Source organism: Coenobita brevimanus, chromosome 86 (assembly GCF_032717465.1).
Source record: "Coenobita brevimanus isolate Jiangsu-jjx chromosome 86, ASM3271746v2, whole genome shotgun sequence".
Lineage (NCBI taxonomy): Eukaryota > Metazoa > Arthropoda > Malacostraca > Decapoda > Coenobitidae > Coenobita > Coenobita brevimanus.
In genome coordinates this window covers 21962607-21982772 of record NC_137039.1, presented here as the reverse complement: position 1 = coordinate 21982772, position 20166 = coordinate 21962607, and the positions used below count along the sequence as shown (strand labels likewise).

Sequence of the window (20166 nt, the reverse complement as noted above, 5' to 3'; positions counted from 1 at the left end):
GCAATTACAGTGCCTTGTACTTGCCTCAGTGAACACAGAGTGGGTGTTTATCATATGTGCAGTGTTCATATATGCTTATAGTATTATTATCAGAGTGAGGTTGGCATTTGGTAATGGTGTGTGGGGCGAAAAATAGTGATTTTAGATCGCTCACTTCTAATGGCACTGCCTATCCAGTGATAGTCAACGAAATCATGAAACCTACATCATTGCAAAGCTGAAGGTTAGTACTTTCTAATGGTACCTAATTTTTCGCTCTAGATTTATTCTGTGCAGAGTTATAAAGGTTTAAAGTTTGTTTACATTTTGGCTGGAACCCCCGCGGGGGGGGGGGCAGTCGGGTCAAAACAATGCCCGCGGTTAAAGGGTTAAGGAAGTTTCGTGTTCATGATGACTTACCCTGGACTGCAACATATGCTTGTCTGCCTGTTAGGCTTTTGGCAAGCCAGCATGTGATGTTCTCCATGTTTATGTCATAAATTTTGGTGATTAGTAGATGTGAAAATTGTGTCTGGGTGTTTTCAGGGCACTAAATTTATAAGATGCCTGTGCAGTGATATTGATTGTGTGCTGAGAAAAAAATCCACGTTTTTATCGAGTGTACTTATATCCAAGAATTTGGGGATTTCTCTCCAGAGAGATTGGGTCGAAAGGGAGATTTGAGAGTGTTCTGGATAGAAGAGAGCAATAGTTGATTTAGTTGTCAAAGCAGTCATTATACTTTGTGTAAGTCAGCATTCTTGTGAATATACTGTGCTGTAGGCACTGTTGGACCTTACCACCTGCTTGCTGAGTTTTGGAGTGTTATGAAGCTATTGCTAGGTCATCTGCATAGTGCAGTATTGTTACTGACAGAGAGGGGGTTGGTAGATCTTGGGGCAAAGGGTTAAAAAGTGTAAAAGTGCAGATGGGAGGACTGAGCACTGAGATATTGTTGGGTAAAGCCATTCAGTTATGTAAATGAAAGAGATTCTGGCTGATAATCCATCTGTTCATGTGTACAGCTCCCATACTCCAACCTTGGAACCCTATACCTGTTTTATTTTATTTATTAGTATAATTATTGATTTTCGTGGTAGGTGGGGACGCTCACCATCCACTCACTCAATGTAGTACTGCTGTCAGGTGTCTGCCCTTTCCTCTCCTCCATCCTTCTGTCCTTCCATCCTCTTCTGTCTTCCTTTCCTTCATTCTTTCCTTGTCCTTCTGCCAACAGGTAACTTTACACTCACTCTTCTGTCTTTCCTTCATTCTTTCCCCTTCCTTCTGCCTGTGGGTGACTCTACACTGTGTGACAAGCCAAATGGTTTCCTGTACACCAGGAAACTATTACTATGCTGGGTGGTAACCATATAACCAAATTTTGGCACTTGGTGGTTTAATGGGTAATTATTGTGCTCCAGTTGGATTGAGCTGATGAAAGTTTATATCCAAGGGGTGGTTGGGGTTGATTGCTCATGTAATGCCACTCAGGGATGAGTGAGGCTGGTCACTCTCATCTTAAATGTCGGGACCAACTGCCTAGCCCCGGGCTCCAACGCTCCCCATGTGACAATGTAGGATTGGGTGATGGATGGATGGATTTTTGATTAATTTGTTTAGGTATTTTTATAAGTAATCTAGACTTGATAATTATCCATTCCTTGAGGCTCAGCAGGTCTCCTACATACCACACGCTCACACGTTACCATTTTGGCACTAATACCCACTATCTATCGAGTATAGGCTGAGTACTGTCTCATTCAGGACTGGTGTGTTGGGGTGGTCTTATAACATGTTGATGGGATCAGTATGGCCTTTATAAAATTCAGATAATCAAACTTCCTTCCCGCCTTAGCCTTGTGTCAGACTCATATGCGTTTTAGTAGATAATTTTTCTCTGACCAAGTGATGACCATTATTTCTTTATATTTACACAGTATTAGCGATGTGCTGATACCAAGATGTTGGCTGATACCAATACTGATACCAATACCCACTTTTCAGCCGATACTGATACTCCGATACTAACAAATGGCTGATACCGATACCGATACTTTTTTATATTGATTACCCCGTGTTTAATCTGTAACTTCTGTAAGCTTATATCATAAAAGTATAGAATTACTTGTATTTTAATACTAGAAATTGGGGAAGCTGGAAGTAACTACAGTATAGGCCTATAATTGCATGGTATTGACAGTTAAAAAAGAAAAAGAAAAGAAAAGAAAAGAAAAGAAAAGTCATAGAATCATAGAGTCGATACTTGTTAATGCAGGAGCAACTCAAAGTCAAATGGCCATCCCATACGGGATTGTGGCGTCTGGCAATAGATAGATAGATAGAATATAGTAATCGATATATAATATTAATATATGAAAATGTTACATCATTATCTGGACCTCCTTTCCCACCCTAGAGCAGGGTGAGGAGTAGCAATGTCCAGACAGCTCAAATTTGCCCAGTTCAATGGGCCACTCTTCCATTCACATCATAGATGTAATGATAATGTAATACTGTATAATGTGATATCATAACCATCTGTTTATCATTGTCATGAAAAATTAGTGTCTACATAGTAAACCAGAAAAGTATCAGAGTATCAGCCATATTTTTACCTTGCTGATACCGATACCAATACTAAAAAAAAAAAAAAAAGGCCGATACTGATACTGATGCTATCGGCACATCCCTACGCAGTATGATGCTGTACCATTAGTTGTTATAATTTCAGAGGCTTGGAGGCAACAAAAAGATATCCTCAGCACAAAAGTGGAAGCTAAAAAAGGCAGGCAACTTGGGATCCACCAGAGGAAACAACATGGCAGACTTCCTGAGGCTCACTGAACTGGCCAACAAGATTATTGAGACAGGAAACATGGATATATACCAAGAAACATATGAGATGATCAGTTTGAAGGTAATGCAGGCAGGGTTACTGGCATTTCAGTTAATCAAAATATGTCGGTCTATTTATAATCAGACACCTTAATCCTGAAAGGAATATTCTTAAACAAATTTTCTCCATGCAACCCTGTCCTTTGCCATCTGACTACCCTCCCTACAGCCTACACCACCCTTTTTCGTTTACCTCGCCTCTCCATCCATCTGACCGCCTCCGTATTGAGTCTCTTACCCTTGTGGTTCCATATCTTCTTTGACCTCGTCCCTGGTCTTTTTCTATCTGCCTTTCATAATCCGACCACTGACGTCCAGATTTCTCACCATCCGCACCCAGTTGTTATCATCCATTCTTTCCACATTCCCAGACCATCTCAAGCTACCCCTCCTCATCACAACATCAATACATTGCTGTCCCATCCTTCCTTCCAGTTCATCTTCTTTCTTCTTCCTTTCAATTCTTCATACTTTTCAGTCATAATTCTAGTCCTTCCCCCTCCTCCCTTGGCCTCAAGTTCAAGGATGTGCTACCCATCCATCTAATCATTGTCATCTCTCTATGTTTGAGTCCACAATTATCCTCTTCCTTTACTTCCCAAGTCTCACTGCCATACAGCATTACACTCCTAACATGCCAAATACAAAGATCTCTTAGCACAGAGAGAGAGCCCTCTCAGTGTTGGGAGAGATAACAGCTGTCTTAACTTCCTTTACCCACTCTTTACCTTAGTCACACCTCTAGCACATTACATGTCCCCACAAATAAAAAAAACTCATCCACACACAAATGAGTCTCCAGCAAGATCAGTTCTTTCACACCTGTCAGTCTCCATATGCTCTCCCTTACACACTGCATACACAATATCACCATTATTTTGCAGCCTACCTCTAACCCCATTACATCTTTCGTGCACCCACTTATTAGAGAGACAGCACAAGATGGAGTTACTTTCCACATCTTTGGCAAACTACACGTGGCCACACTCTCTCTGCTTTGATATTACTGCCACCAGCCCTAGATATCATCACTTTTGTTTTATCCACATTTACACTCAAACCTTTTTGCCCCATTCCGTTGCTCTATTACCAGAAACCTTCTTCTGCCTCCATGTCATTTTCTGCAACCAGCACAGAGTCCTCAGGATACCACATCTCCCATGGGAGTCCATTTCTAAAGTCATGTGAAAGAGCTTCAAGCAAGGACCTTGACAAACAATGAGGGGCCCCAGTCTGACACCTGATGCACACCAATAGTCATGGAAAACTCATTGCTCAAATTTTCATTCACTCTCACTTGGGAGGGGGCATGCACTTACAGTACATAGCCATAACCTCTCCAGGCAGCCACACCTTGATCCCAAGCTTTATCATTGTCAACCTTACCGACTCCTTAGGGACTTTGTCAGAAGTCTTCTCCAAATCAACAAAAACAAAATACAGCTCCCTTTTCATTCTTATATATTTTTCCTGAAGCTGTTGGACAATGAATATGGCATCAGTGGTCCCTTTGCTTGACATAAACTCAGACTACATCTCATCAATATGCACTTTTTCACTTATCATGCCTTCTAGGACTCTCCATTATCTTCATTATCTGGTCCATGGTAATGTGTGAATAAAAAATGACAAAGTAGGTTATTCCTGTTTTATATGTAGAAATTTTGGGTAGCTTCTTTGATATGATAACCAGCCTGATGATGTTTATTTCCACTTTATTCATGCTGCTGCTGGGATGGACAGCTTTAGTCAGCTCAGGAGAAATTTTGTCATACTGGAAGAGTTAGATATAACAGCTCTGTCAAATGAGCTCTGAATTAGTAGGGAAACACGTTGTTGAGAAAATTATGGGGCTGAAAAACAGCAATTCTGAAAAATTAAAAAATCTGCCTGCTGTAATTAGGGTTGAAGTAGCTTATTTTCAAAATTCCATTCATACGTGAAATGAGCAGGTATTTGAAGTGGGCATTGTGTAATAAATTTCATTTAATTAGGGGGGTGTTGAAGAAAGTGAAGCCTGCTGAGTTAGTTTTTTTTTTTTTTTTATCATATATGACTAGGGCTTTAAAATGGTATCTTGAGGCTCTTAATTAAATTAAAAGAAAAAAGAAAAGGGAAAAAAAATTACACATTACACAAGGGATTCTAACATCATCATCAACATCATCCGGACCTCCTTTCCCACCGTAGGGCAGGGTGAGGAGTAGCAATGTCCAGACAGCACAAATTTGCCCAGTTCAATGAGCCACGCTTCCATTCACTCATCATTCAAGCCCCCGGAATCCTGGCTCTATCGGATACGCCAGAAACATTCAACATGTTCTGTAGCTTCATATAAACGTATCCGATAGAGTCAGTCCGGATGCTGCCACATTAAAAGGGGATGCCAAATCCCTGATCATGCACTTCGCCTCACAACATTCATCCAGCCATCTCAATCTCTTGTCAGTTCCCTAGCCTCACTGACTTCCAAACCTCTCTTCCTCACACACTCATCTGCCATATCTCTCCACCTTCTAACAAACTGAATAAAATCATCTGGATGTAGCAAAAACAAAATATAAAACCCATAGGGTTAAAGAAGTTAACGATATTCTAATGCTGTAATTCTCTCCTTTCCTCTCTGTCTCTGTAGATTAAAAGGTCCAAAGCTCCAGCACCTTCCCCAGCGTTGGATATGTTTGCTGAAGAAGTGCAGGATAAATCTGATAATAAATGTGGTGAAAATAATACCGAACAAGGAGCACAGGATACTGTTGGTAAGATACTCACTTTTTTTTTTTTCCAGTATTGTCACAGCAGGTCTTCATTATTAGTTTCCTTTTTGACATGCCCTTTTTGGTACAGTCTTCAGTCCTCAAAATGTCACAAAAATTGCCTTTAAATGTTAGGTTCCATCTTAAATGCTGTACTTGAGTTACAGATTTCTGGTAACCTGCAGTACCAGTTGTCTGGTGAAGGTTGTACTGTACTTTTTAACTTTTAAGCCTTGTGTATGATAGGATGAACACTTCCTTCCAAGCAGCTGTTTTTATGAAAAATTTCTCTCTCATTAACACCACAAAGTAAAGAGCCATTTCTTAGTGATGTATAGTCTTTGCAAGTACAGTAGTAAGGAAGAAATGGTTGATAAGTAAATCACAAGCAATTCTGTTCCTGAGATATCACACGATCCAGAGTGGACAACTTTGATTATATATGTACTGTCTGTCTGTCTGTCTGTATGTCAGTCAGTCAGTCAGTCAGTCACTGTCGGTCTGTCTGTCTGTCTCTGTCTCTGTCTCTGTCTCTCTCTCTCTCATTAAATTGTCACATGTTTTTACTGCTGTCATCATACTAAAGTGTATAAATTTAATTTGTTCACCATTTTGTTGCCTATATACAGATAATTGTCATAAACACTGGTAAAGTAAAGCATCAGTAAAAAAAAAAAAAAAAAAAAAAAAAGTTTCTGAAAACTCAGGAGCTTCCATCTGGAATGTGAGTGATGTGGTGACATAATCGTGGAAGTAGACCCTTTGTGCCTCAACGTGTAAGAGAAAGATACAAGGGATGCTTGGTAACATGCACTGTATATTTGGAATTATGCATCAGCAACAAGAAAGCTTCTAAATAGAATAGGTATTTTCATATAGTCCTGGGAGCTGAGACAGAAAACATATGTTTGTTACTGTGTTGTTGTTCATCAACCCTGGTCTGTATGGCTGAGCAGACCAAGCAACTGCAAACAAGCAGCCACCCCTGCAGGGCTATCCTGTGCAGTCAACTGATGTTCCTCTGCAGTTGACAGTGCCTTGCTGATGAAAGGCGATGGGAAATGTATGGGGTGTGTTTCCTGGATGGACGTCACAGTTGCATCATTCCACCCAGCAGGGGCACCATAGCAGGCTCCACATCACCCTATTCTGTTATCTGGTCATATGGTTACCACCCAGCATTTTAAATGGTTTCTTGAGTTCCAGGAAACCTTCAGGCTTTTTACTCAGTGTAGGGCCACCTGAAGTGGAAAGAAGATTAATAATACATGACAGGAAGAAAAGGGAGAAATAGGAAGAGAGGTAGGCATGTACAGGGATAGAATGATAAATGTGAAGGAAGAAGTAGGCTAAGCGAGTGAATGATGGTCACCACCACCTACCACCGTTTGTTACTGTGTATACTGTACTATGCTAGTATTTATTATTTTAGTTTGTGTGTGGGGGCACTCACCATCTGCTCACTCGATGTAGTGCTGCTCTTGGTGACTGCCCTTTTCTCTCTTTCTTCCTTCTTCTGTCTGCCTTTTCTTTATTCCTCTTTCTTCAGTCTACAGGTGACTGTACACTGAGTGATAAGCCAAAGCCAAATGGTTTCCTGCACACCAGGAAACCATTTACTATACTGGGTGGTAACCATATAACAATTACGGTGCCTGGTGGTTTAGTGGGTAACTAAGGTGCTTCAATCAGATTGAGCTTGTGCAGGTTTATAATCCAAGGGGTGGTTGGGGTTTATTGCTCACATAATACCACTCAGGGATGAATGAGGCAGGTCACTTTCATCTTAAATGTCAGAATCAACTTGCCTAGCCCTGGGCTCCTACGCTCCTCATGGGGCAATGTAGGATTGGTTGATGGATGGATGGATGAAGCGGTTAGTTTCAGTGTAAGAGTTCCTTCATCATCTAATCCTGTTTTGCTGCATGAGGAGCACAGGAGCCCAGGGCTAGGCAAGCTGATCCTGACATTTAAGATTAGAGTGACCAGCCTCACTCATGCCTGAGTGGCATTATGTGAGCAATAAACCCCAACCACCCCTAGGACATAAACCTGCATTGGCTCAATCCGATTGGAGTGCCTTAATTACCCTCTAAACCATCAGGTGCCAAAATTTGGTTCTATGGTTACCACCCAGCATAGTAAATGGTTTCAGGGTGTACAGGAAACCATTTGGCATGTCACCATAGACAGAAGGAAGAGGAAAGAATGAAAGAAAGGTAGACAGAAAAGGAAGTAAGGAAAGAAAGGCATTCAAGAGCAGCACTGCATGTAAGAGTTAACACATACCTGTATAATGAAACTAATTTTAAAAGTAGTAAATACAGGGTATTTAGGTCTTTCTTCATACACAACATGTATCGACAGAAAAAGTGAGTTGGGAGCTGCGATGGGAAGACAAAGAAGATGCAGAGATACACGGACCTTTCACTACTGAGAAGATGCTGGAGTGGCAAGAATCTGGGTATTTCGCGAAAGGGGCCTACGTAAGAAAGACGTCGGACCAAGGACAGTCTTGGTACGCTACTCGACGTATTGACTTTGACCTCTACGCATAGTTTAGTATCATTTGAGTTTTGTAATTAGGTAGGTATAGAAATAAATACTGTGTGAATTTCCTGAGTTATGCATAATTCCTTATTTTATCACCGTGCTGGTATGGCAGCAGTTGATCAGTGTCTTTCTTTTAATAGATTTTCAGTTTGATATATTAAGTACCTACCCATAAGTCTTGGGTGTCATAAGTCCAGGAAAACAATGTCATCTCTAGGCATGGGGCTTAGGCCTGGCCCTAGGCCTCAAGGTAGAGACAGAAACTTTTACAATCATGAGATTGGGAGTGAGAATAAGGGCAACCTCTTTCAACAGACCTCGAGGCTGAGGCTTAAGCTTAACTGTACACATTATTCCATTTTTGTTGCCATAAACTATTTTTAATCCATTGTAAAATAAAGTTTAACAGATTATGTACAGTGACTGGTGGTTATGTTCCTTTTCTTCATATATAAAGTCAAAATATGAAGAACTTACCACTCCTTTTTTTTTTTTTTTTCTAGCTATATTAATTTTCCCTTTAATTTCCCAGTCAGGTGTAACTAAAGTAGTAATCTTTCTCCTGCACTGCAGTCCCCCCTCTAATCCCCCCTGTCACACCCACTTCCTTACTAATCATTAAATTTCTCTCTCTCTCTCTCTCCATTATTATACGGTGTCAAAGGAGAGGTCATGTGATGTAAGGTGTTCTCACGCCAAATCATAAAATGCCTGAAAACGGGTTCAGAGTTCAACAGTATTCTTGCAACCTTAACTTTTTTCATTTGGATGGTAGAACGTTCATTTTTTTTTTCTAGAAAAGGTTTTTGAATATGGATTGTGATTCTTATAAACTTTTGGCCATATCTATGAAATTAATCTGTTTTCTATTGCCAGATGCCTTAATCCTGTAAGGGGTGGCCACAAACAAATTGCCTTCAAGTTGCCTTGTCCCCTGCCATTTCACTGCCCTGTTCCCAGCTTGCACCCCTCTCTCATATACCTCTCCACTCTATCCCTCCATCTCATCCTTGGCCTCCCCTCCTCTTCACATACATTCTCTTCGTTAGTCTCTCGTTCTTCGTCCTCTCCACATGATCAAACCACCTCAATGTATTTCTCTGAACGTTTTCTGTCACGTCCACATCCACGCCACAATGCTCCTTCACTTCCTCATTTGTCAGTCTGTCTGTCCATGTAACTCCACATGCCCCTTTCCCTCTCATATAACTCATTTCTAACATTTTTTTTTTTATTTTGTTGAACTTTCAATCCATTTCCTGGCAAAAGCTGATTGCTTAAGCAAAAAATGAAGCCTTTAAACAATATGAATGTGCTATGGCCCTCCCCAGAAGGTCATATTGCTATAGAAAAATTTCATCACAAAACCACTGTTTTCTCCAATTCCTGAGTGCTCCGGAACACTTTCATCACTGTCACCAACATGACAGGACTTTGTTATCCCAGGACTGATGAACGTCGCGGCAAAAACACTCACCAAACACCTCCATGTACGGCCAGCCAATCAGTAAGCGAAGCTTGCGGCCTGGCTACGTTTTCATTGGCGTCAGCCAGTACAGGCACACACAGCCATGACACACACTGCTATCCTGGGCGAATGGTGAGCAGCTAGCATTAGGACGATATACAATACTTTTTTTTATTTTTTTAAACCATACCTCCAGTGATGGAATGTGCTCTCATCTAAGTCCATATGATATAGTATGGGTTAAAATAGTGTTATCCAACAAAAACACATTTTCCAGCTGCTAGTCTGTGAACCCCTTCCATTGCGCAACCCCTCAAATATACCATAACGAGTAGTAGCGAGTAGGCTATAGCACCAGTTGATCAGGGTGGTACTCCCAGGGGGAATGGGAATGCTAGTGATAGGAAGAGCTGGGGCTCTTATTTCATTAGCCACCAAAATATCTTGACCATCCAACTCTGCTGACCTTTCAGTGTGACACTATACCATGGTAAGTAGACCACCATACACTCCCAAACACTTTTCTGTGACTATCTCATGCACTACCCTACATGCACTTTACATGTCACACAATGTACCTCACTGCATCATGGGTTGACGCTAGCAAGGGCATGCGGCCAGAAAACTTTGTCCTCATTCTCTAGTGGTGGACCTGATGAGGGGAAGCACGACATGGGCTCCACCAGTGTAGTTTTGGGGATGGGGTTGGGAGGGGGCTCGGATCTGTACTGTACAGGGCATTGAGGTTTCCAGGCTGCTGCTTCTGCCCAATAGAGAAGGGCCTAAACCCAGCAGTAATGCTCCAGGAGGCCTCCCTATCAATGGGTGTATAATGGCGGGACAGTTACAGTGCCAAGGCATGCTTGGAGGGTGTCCCCATAGCTGTCCTGGCAGGATGCCCCAAGGCCATTGCCACAGCCCCTGGGCCCGTACTTATAAAACACTAAGACTGCGTCATAAGGCGAAAGTCTGTCCTAAATTCATAGGAGTCGTAAGTCCTTAAGTTCGACCTAAACTGAGTCACAGCTTAAAACCCCTCCCGAGTGGGTATAGCGCTTCGGACGCGACTTATGACTCGATCATAACAGTAAACATGGCCGCCGCACCACAACAACAACAAATTCACCGCTGCCAACCAAGACTTTTTTGTGAAAGGAAAGATGGGCTTAACGAGCTAAGTGATGCAGAACTGGTAAGGAGATATCATTTGGACCGTGCAGGCATTATTTTTGTGACCGATTTGGTGCGGGAGACCCTAGCAAGACCAACTGCAAGAAACAAGGCTCTAACACCTGAAATGAAAGTTATTTTGCGTTACCTTGCAACTGGAAAAATGCAACTTTGTAGTGGTGACGATTTGAGGCCTTCACAACAAACTGTAAGCAGGGTCATCACCGGAACACTTGAAGCACTTTCTGCCAATGATGTACTGAGACAGTTTATCAAATTCCTTCTAACTCAACAAGCAACCAACAAGAACAAGGCTGATTTTTTGGCCGGATTCCCAGGTGTGATTGGCGTTATAGATGGAACACATATTAGGATTGTTGCACCAAATGAGTTTGAGGCAGAATATGTCAACAGGAAAAGATACCACAGCATCAATGTGCAAATAGTGTTTGATGCCATGTATAAAGTTATTGACATTGTTGCAACGTGGCCGGAATCAGTGCATGATGCCCGCATTTTGCGTGAGAGTGCACTGAACAGAATCTTTGAAATAGGTGTGGTTCCACCTGGATGCCATTTGCTGGGAGACTGGGTATCCCAGCAAGAAGTGGTCAAGGCTGGTGGGCTATGGGTCCCAGGTCCCATGCCTGGACTTGAGGCTGTTCAGGTGGGTGGGACCTGTGGACTGTCTCCCTCCTTAATTTTTGTGATACGACAAAAAATGAGAAAAAGTAGAAGCCTGATGATACTAAATCACCCAGCAGGATCAGACTGGCATCTTGGAATGTGGGTACAGTAGTCTGAAGGGTAGAGTGGGGGAAGTGGCTGAGGCACTGAGTAGGAGGTGGGTAGATGTAGGCAGTGTACAGAAAGTTAGATATGGTGCCTGGTGGAGAGAAGCAGTCTGGGAGGGGTTGTTGGTATAAGATATTTTGGCAGGGAAGGGCAGATGGATGTGGCAGTGTGGGTGTGCTGGTTAAGGAAAAATGGGAGGACTATGTCATAAATGTAGTGAGAGTGAATGAAGGGATTGTAATAGTGAAAATTTTGTTCAGTAGGCTCACATTGTCATTTACAGTATATGGGTATATGCTCCACCGTTTGGCTTGGTTGATGCAAAAAAGGTAGATTCTGGGATGGCTTAATAAGTATGGTAAGTGGTATGGGGGATGATGAAAGTGTAGTTTTGGGAGAGGACTGAAATGGTCATGTAGGAGAAGCAGCTCAAGGATATGAAGGGGTATATGGGGGATACGCATATGGCACGAGAAATGTGGAAGGGGAAAGGATACCCGAGTCTGGGGAGGCAATGAACATGACTGTGTGCAATAGGGAGAAGGTTGATTACAGTATACGAGTCTTCGGGGAAACAGTAGCCAGTAGATCTATTTTCTGGTCAGGAAGACTGATAGGAGATTTGTAATGCTAGGTGTTTTAGGGTCGGTCTCCCATCCCTAGAGTACCTAGTGAGTAGCTGGGTTCTCTTTCTAGACCGGAGCATAGACAAATAAGAGAGAGGCAGGACAAAAACTCAAGGCAACATCTTACACCTTACATGTGTATTACTAAATCTTACACAGGAACGAGCAGATGTCACAAATACAAACAAGCTGGACAATTATAATCCTTGGGCTGCAGATATGGAATAATAATATCACGCAGGATACTGTACAGGACCAGATTGGTTGGGGGGGGACAACACTTGAGCTAGACACTTATGTTGGTGGGGAAGTTTAGATTTCCTAGGCTGGTGGTGGTGGTTGTCTCGATTTCCCAAGGTTGCGTTAATATTTTACAGTGGGCCTAAACATGACCTTATCAAGACTTGCTGTCAATGTTGCATAAGAGTGTTCACTGTACCTTGGTCCGTAGATCACTTTTACATGGCTATGTACCCGGATGGAGCTTGCGGTACTGGAACTTCAACTCAGGGGCCAATGTATGATCTTCACTGCCTTATGGCAGCACTGTACACTATGGTAGGCCCGTCCTTCACTGTCTTACTATTGCACTATCTTTTCCACCACTTTCTTTTATGCTCTAACCACCGGCCCACTTTACTCTGTCACTCCTACACTGTCTGTATGCTGCGTGTGTTCACTTTCACTCACTGTCAGGTCGGATGCGTCACAGTCAGGCGCAGGGGCGGTGGCGGAGTCTCAGCCTCCCTACTGACGGAGCTGGGATCCTCCAGGGGTGGCTAGGTCCCGGGGGTGGGGGACAGCGCGTAGGGGTGTCCTCTCTCGTCCGGGGCTGCTGGGGGCATAGGGGCCCGAGGCTTCTGGGCTCAGGGTGGGAGTCCAGCCCTCTGGGCTTGGGCCGAACAGTCGCCTGAACTTCTGAGTCAGAGGCCTGACGGAGGATGAGGATCTCCGGTGTCTGGGTGCAGGGAGGTCCCGCCCGGGAGTCTGAGGGGCGGTCGGGAGGCTGCGGTCCCCACTGGTTGAGGACGCCGTCAGGAGTGAGCTGTAGCGTCGGCTGGCATCGGGGTCCGTCAGGGGCATCTCCACCAGCTGAAGAGAGAAGAGCCTAGTGGTGGTCACAGGGCCTCTCCAATACTCCTCCAGGCTGGGGGCTTCCTCTAAGTCGTGGGTAGGTGGACCGGGCTCAGCACTTGATGAAGGAGCGGCTTCAGGCCGTCTCTGGCGGTAGGGCCCGGCTACTGGCCGTGGCTGTCTCCGGACACCTTCGGAACGACTACCGGCCGCTTCCTGCAGGAGGGTAGAGCGGCTACGGGCCGACTTTCTGGGGGAACCTTCAGCGCGGCTTCCGGCCGTCTCCTGACGAAGGCAGGAGCGACTTCCAGCCTTCTCCTGATTGACCTCCGGAGCGGTTTCAGGCCATCTCCTGTAGGAGGGTGAGCGGATACCGGCTGTCTCTCCAGTGGCATCTTCAGAGTGGCTTCCGGCCATCTCCTGATGAAGGCAGGAGCGGCTACCGGCTGTCTCCTGATTGGCCTCCGGAGTGGTTTCAGGCAGTCTCCTATATGAGGGTGAGTGGCTGCAGGCTATCTCTCCGAGGGGCACCTTCTGAGCGGCTTCAGGCCATCTCCTGACAAAGGCGGGAGCAACTTCATTCCGTCTCCTAGTTTCCTCCAGAGCGGCTTCCGGCCGTCTCCTGTAGGAGGGTGAGCGGCTATCAGCCGTCTCAGGGGTGCTGTTAGGAACTGGAGAAACAGTTCCACCCTGGTCTGATCTGTGGGCAGCTCGCCCGGCAGGTCGTCTTGTATTCCTGCTATGGTGGCGGCGGGCGAGTTCCGTGTCATAGGGGCGCACGGCCCGGGTGGACTTAAGCCGTTTCCGCCCGGAGCTCATTCACGCCGTGTACTGTACACTCCTCCGTGGGCTCCTTCTGGTGGCTCGTTGCGGTCTGTTTTGATGTCCTACTGCATTTTAAGATTGTTGAGGGACGTTAAAGTTATAGAGAGCAAAGAGTGTGCAGCAACAGAGGTTATAGATATGTGACTAATACTTATGGAGCGGGTGATGGAGAAGAGGACCTATGCGCCTAGGAGGAAAATATAGAGGTTTAAAAGCCAAGCAGTAAGGATGCCTTCTATTGAGAAATGAGTAGAGTGATGGCTGAACAGGGAGTTGTTGACAATAATGTTAATGAACAGAACAGAGCTCTCAAGAACAATTTCCTGAGAGTTACTGATTCAGTGTGTGGATGGACAAAGCCCTCCCCTCCCCAAGACATTAAGTAACATGGTGGTGGGATGAGGGTGTAGAAGCTGCAGTTAGGTAGAAAAGAAGGCTTTTCCGGGAATGAAAAATGGGTGGTCTATCTATCTATCTGTCTATTGCCAGACGCCTTAATCGCGTAAGGGGTGGCCACAAACCTCCATGTCGCCCTGTCCCTAGCCATTTCATTGCCCTGCTCCAACTCGCACCCCCTTCTCTCATATACCTTTCCACTCCATCCCTCCATCTCATCCTTGGTGTAGTGAGAATTATGAGGAAACCCCCTTCGTTTATTCTTATGTTTGTAATTGTAACCTTTGTGTTTTACAGATGAATGTGCTTCCTTCAAGTTGAATAAAGCCTAAAGGTTTAACGGCCTGGCAACTTTCATTATCCAGTACAATTTATTCAACTTGAAGCTCATCTACAAACATGGACAAGTATCTCAAGCCTGATCGTTTTGATGCTGATCCAAATGCAAGCAATGCGACACAGCAGTGGCGCCACTGGCATAAGACGTTCACGAACTTTCTGCAATAGCTGAACAGAATCCATCCATCCATTGCCAGACGACATGTATCCCAATGGGGTGGCCAACGGCATAGAGTTAATTGTTTTACAGGGAGGGGCACTAATCCTCCACCAACCCCACTTGACACGTAGGGATGCCAACAGCATCTGGTGTTCCCAGGCGGTCACCCATCCAAGTACTAACCAGACCCAACGTTGCTTAACTTCGCTGATCGGACGGGAAGCGGTGTACTTCGTACTCAACGTGGTATGGCTAAACAAACTAAATGTCTTAGTAAATCATGTATCCCCTGCTGTATATGAGCATATACCAGAATCAACTACGTATGAAGATGCAGTGGCGATGCTCCAGAATATCTATGTGAAACCCAAGAATGAGATCTATGCACGACATTTACTAGCTAATCGGAAGCAGGAGCCTGGTGAGAGCCTTGACCAATATACCTTCAGAGCCTCAAGCTCTTGAGCCAGGACTGCAATTTTCGTGCTCGTACAGCAGAAGAGTGCAAGAATGATAGTGTCAGAGACGCTTTCATCAACAACCTTCATTCAACCTACATTCGCCAGTGTTTACTTGGGAACAAATCACTGGATTTGGCCTCTGCATTTGAACAAGCTCGTGCCCTGGAAGCAGCACAGAAGCAGTCTGAATCATACTCGCGGACGAACTACCCTGTCAATGCAGCTATTCCTGTCTCTGCTCCAATACCAGCAGAAATGCCATCATCACCAGTGACTTCCAATGATGAACAACAAACCTCTGCAGCAGCTATACGAGCCAAGTGTTTCTTCTGTGGTCTCGCAAGGCATCCTAGGAATAGATGTCTGGCTAGAGAAGCGAAATATAATTCTTGTGGCAAAACTGGACATTTTGCCAAAGTCTGCCGATCAGCCACCAAATCTGCTTCATCTGCTGCCACCCTTGCTGCTGTCTCAGCCGCATCGCCTCGATGCCTGTCCAAAACTACAGTATTTGCTGAGGTGAATGGTGAGGTGGTTGATGCCCTACTCGACACTGGCAGCTCCCAGAGTTTTGTTAGCCATATGCTGAAAAAGCACAAGTGGAAACTACTACCTTCTAAAGGAGCAATCTCGATGGCCTCCACTAACTTGCAGTCGACAGTTCTTGGCCATTGTATTGTATAGGTATTATGCTTCATTCTCATGCATATCAATATGTACGACTGTTAGTACTCGGAGATCTCTGTGCTGATGTCATACTCGGGCACGATATCGTGGATCAGCACTCTGACGTTAATATCAAGTTTGGTGGAACTCGACCACCCCTCACTGTCTGTGGCTTGACCAGTATGAATGTTCCTGCCCTTGCCCTCTTCAGTAATCTTTCACCCAAATGCAGACCAGCAGCTATTAAGTCAAGTCGTCAGCCAGAGTCTGATGCTCGCTTTACTGAGTCTGAGGTTTCCTGGCTGCTCGCAGAAGTAATCATAGAGCCAAGTGTGTCACCTTTGCGAGCTCAGGTACTGGTCACCTGCTGGTCACCAGTAGCGAAAACCACAAGAAACGCATGGTGATTGATTATTCGCAAACGATCAACCGCTTCACCCTGCTGGATGCCTACCCACTACCAAACATTGATGACTTGATGGGCAAAGTTGCTCGTTACAAAGTGTTCAGTACACTCGACTTGCAAAGTACCTACCGTCAGATTCCAGTCAAAGAAGAGGACAAGCCCTATACCGCTTTTGAAGTCTGTGGTGGATTTTATCAGTTCAGGAGAGTACCTTTCGGCGTTACAAATGGAGTAGCAGCCTTCCAAAGAGTCACTGGTGGAATCACCAAAGAAGAAAACATTGAGGACACATAAGCTTATATTGATAATGTCACAGTATATGGGCGAACTCAAGCTGAACATGATAAAAACTTGCATCAGTTTATGGAAGCTGCTAAGCGCTACAACTTGACCTTCAATGAAGACAAATGCACAATCAGCTCGACGTCTGTCAATCTTCTAGAGAATCTAGGCTATACCATTGCTGATGGAAATATCAAGCCTGATCCAGAGTTTCTACAGCCACTGCTTGACCTGCCAGTTCCTACAGACATGTCTTCACTTCGTAGAGTCATGGTGATGTTTTCTCATGACTCTAGGACCTAGGTGGATACCAAGAGTCTCAGAGAATTTTCGTCCACTAGTCAAGGTGCGCAGATTCCCACTCAACACTCTTGCTGTGACAGCTTTTGAAGGCGTCAAACAGGATGTTGCTGAGGCTGTGATCTTTGCAGTGGATGACGCTGCTCTATTCATTGTCGAGACAGATGCATCAGAACATGCAATCGCTGCTACTTTGAGTCAAAACGGCAGACCAGTTGCATTCTTTTCGAGGACAATGACAAGCAGTGAAAGCAAGCATTCATCAGTTGAAAAGGAGGCCTATGCCATATAGTCGAAGCATTGCGTAAGTGGAGACACTGCTTGCTGGGTAGACACTTTAAACTGATCACTGACCAGAAATCAGTTTCGTTCGTGTTTGATGGAAAACAAGCTGGAAAGATCAAGAACGACAAAATTGCAAGGTGGCGTCTTGAGCTGTCATGCTATACTTATGATATCTTGTATCGCCCAGGATCAGATAATTGTGCTGCTGATACCTTCTCCAGGATTCACTGCTCAGCCACAAGCCCTAGAGCACTGGCAGAACTACATGACTCATTGTGCCACCCTGGTGTATCCCGCATGATTCATTTTGTACGTAGCAAGAACTTGCCTTATTCGACTGATGACATCAAGACTATGGCAGCCTCTTGCCCTGTATGGATGTAAATGAAACGGCGATTCTACACAACCTGCCAAAGTCAGTTGATTAAAGCCACTCAGCCTTTTGAAAGACTAAATATCGATTTTAAGGGCCCATTACCTACTTCTACCAAGAATCGCTATCTGTTGACTGTGGTCGATGAATTCAGCAGGTTTCCTTTTGTCTTTCCCTGCAGTGACATGACATTCTGCTACGGTTATGGAATGCCTGCGTATAAGGTCAGTCTTTCATGTTCGAAGAGCTGAAGGCGTTTTTACACAGACATGGCGTGGCTTGTAGCCTTACTACGCCTTACAATCCTCAGGGGAATGAACAGGCTGAAAGGTACAACGGGATAATTTGGAAGACCATATCACTAGCACTCCGGTCATTAGGCTTCAAGATCACCATGTGGGAGACAGTGCTCCCAGATGCTCTCGATTGCATTCGGAGCCTATTATGTACAGTTACCAACGAGACACCCCATGAGCGCATGTTTCATCATCCCAGATCAACGAATGGTTGTTCCATTCCATACTGGCTGACACATCCTGGCACTGTCTTGATGAAACGCCACAACCGCACGAATAAGTTTGAGCCATATGTGGAGGAGATCGAGCTACTTGAAGCTAATCCTGGATACGCTCATGTTCGACTTCAGAATGGCAGGGAAACAACAGTGTCACTGAGGCATCTGGCCCCTCGAGGAGCACCTGCTGCTCACTCAACACACGATCAAGCCCCTGGGTCTGCTGAGGGAGCAATGTTCATAACTGCAGCACCACCTGATCAGGATTCTCCAAGTGATCTAGTCATGCCTCAACACCAAGAAGAATTTTCACATGATGGCACCCCGTACAGCATGAGTTACCAGCATCCGTTGATCCCGCTCCCCCCGGATCACCAGCTCACGTTGCTCCTGTTCCTAGACGCTCAACTCGTGTAACACAAAGACCAAAGTATCTACTTGATTATGTGTGAACCTTGCAGTGATGTCAATACATAAAGGATGGGGGGAATGTAGTAAGAATTATGAGGACTTTGTGATTTTGCTTCCATCAAGTTGAATAAAGCCTAAAGGTTTAACGGCATGGCAACTTTCATTATCCAGTACATTTGGCCTCCCCCTCCACCTCACTCACATACACTCCTCGTCAGTCACTCACTCTCCATCCTCTCCACATGGCCAAACCACCTCAGTGTGTTTCTCCTAATGTTTCCTATCACATCCACATCCACACCACAACGCTCCTTCACTGTAACAAAGAGTAATACTTGGCTGCCAAGCGCATGGCTAGAAAAGAGGGACAGGACAAAATCTGAGACTTACTGAATAACTACATAATGAAAGGAAGAATATGATATTTGAGGTGGCAAATCAGATTAAGAGGGAAAACAGGGAATACGTGAGCAGTGTGTGAAGAATGATGAAGGAAAGATAGTGGTGAACGGTGAGCATATTAATGATGCCTGGAGAGACCATTATAACCGGCTGCTGATTGAGGAGTTTGGCTGGAATAGGGAAGGTCTGAAGTCAGCGGATTCAGTGATTGACCCTTTGCCTTTGATTGAAGTTGCTACTGTGAGCAAGGCGATAGGCAAGATGCAGATGGGGAAAGCAGCAGGTGTGTCTGTGTTGACTGCTGAAATGTTGAAGGCCTCAGGAAATATAGGGAGTGGGGTTGTTATGAGTGTGTTGTCCCAGCTGATTGAAGAGTGAGATTGTATATGTGTGCAAGGGGAAGGGTGATGCAGTGGAAAGAGGAAGTTATGGAGGCATGATACTTCAGGCCCAGGTAATGAAGGTAATGGAGAGAGTTCTAGAAGGTATGATTAGGGAAAGAGTGAATTTTGTTGAGATGCAGTTTGGGTTATGCCATGCAAAAGGACCACTCTTGCCATATTCATTGTTCGACAGCTTCAGTAAAAATATATAGGAAGGGAAAGGGATCTGAACTTTGTTTCTGTTGATATCGAGGAGGCCTTTGACGGAGTCCTTAGGGAGGTGGTGAAGAGGGCAATGCGAAAGCTTGGGATCGAGGAGTGGCTGGTTAAAGTGGTTATGACTATGTATGTGGGTGCTCACGTCCAGGTGAGAGTGAATGTGAATTTGAGTGTTGTGTTTTCCGTGAATGTTGGTGTGCATCAGAGGTCAGTCTTGAGTCCCTCACTGGTTATCATCGTGCTTGAAGCCTTCTTACATGACCTCAGAAATGGACTCCCTTGGGAGGTACTGTATGCCTATGTCTATGATCTGGTGCTGATTGCAGAGAATGCAAGGGAGGTGGTGGAAAGATTTAGGAAGTGGAGAGATGACATGAGGCACAAGGGTTTGAAAGTAAATGCAGATGAAACGAAGGTGATGGCAT

General features: G+C 44.6%; 1 protein-coding gene and 2 pseudogenes across 3 annotated transcripts in view; 2 read left to right on the top strand and 1 right to left on the bottom strand.

The window, feature by feature from the left end:
* The window catches only part of holn1 (CD2 antigen cytoplasmic tail-binding protein 2 homolog holn1), a 49881-nt gene extending 41643 nt beyond the window's left edge, over positions 1–8238 (top strand). For all 3 annotated transcript variants that reach the window (XM_080280665.1, XM_080280664.1, XM_080280666.1), the window contains 3 exons: positions 2714–2899; positions 5513–5636; positions 8001–8238. In XM_080280665.1, the coding sequence (XP_080136791.1) occupies positions 2714–2899; positions 5513–5636; positions 8001–8191 (501 nt within the window). In that variant the 3' untranslated portion in view covers positions 8192–8238. The remainder of the gene's footprint in view (positions 1–2713; positions 2900–5512; positions 5637–8000) is intronic.
* A 6701-nt stretch (positions 8239–14939) lies between these two features.
* On the top strand, positions 14940–18743 carry LOC145410603 (uncharacterized; annotated as a pseudogene).
* On the bottom strand, positions 15174–15299 carry LOC145410837 (5S ribosomal RNA; annotated as a pseudogene).
* Positions 18744–20166: the final 1423 nt, after the last annotated feature.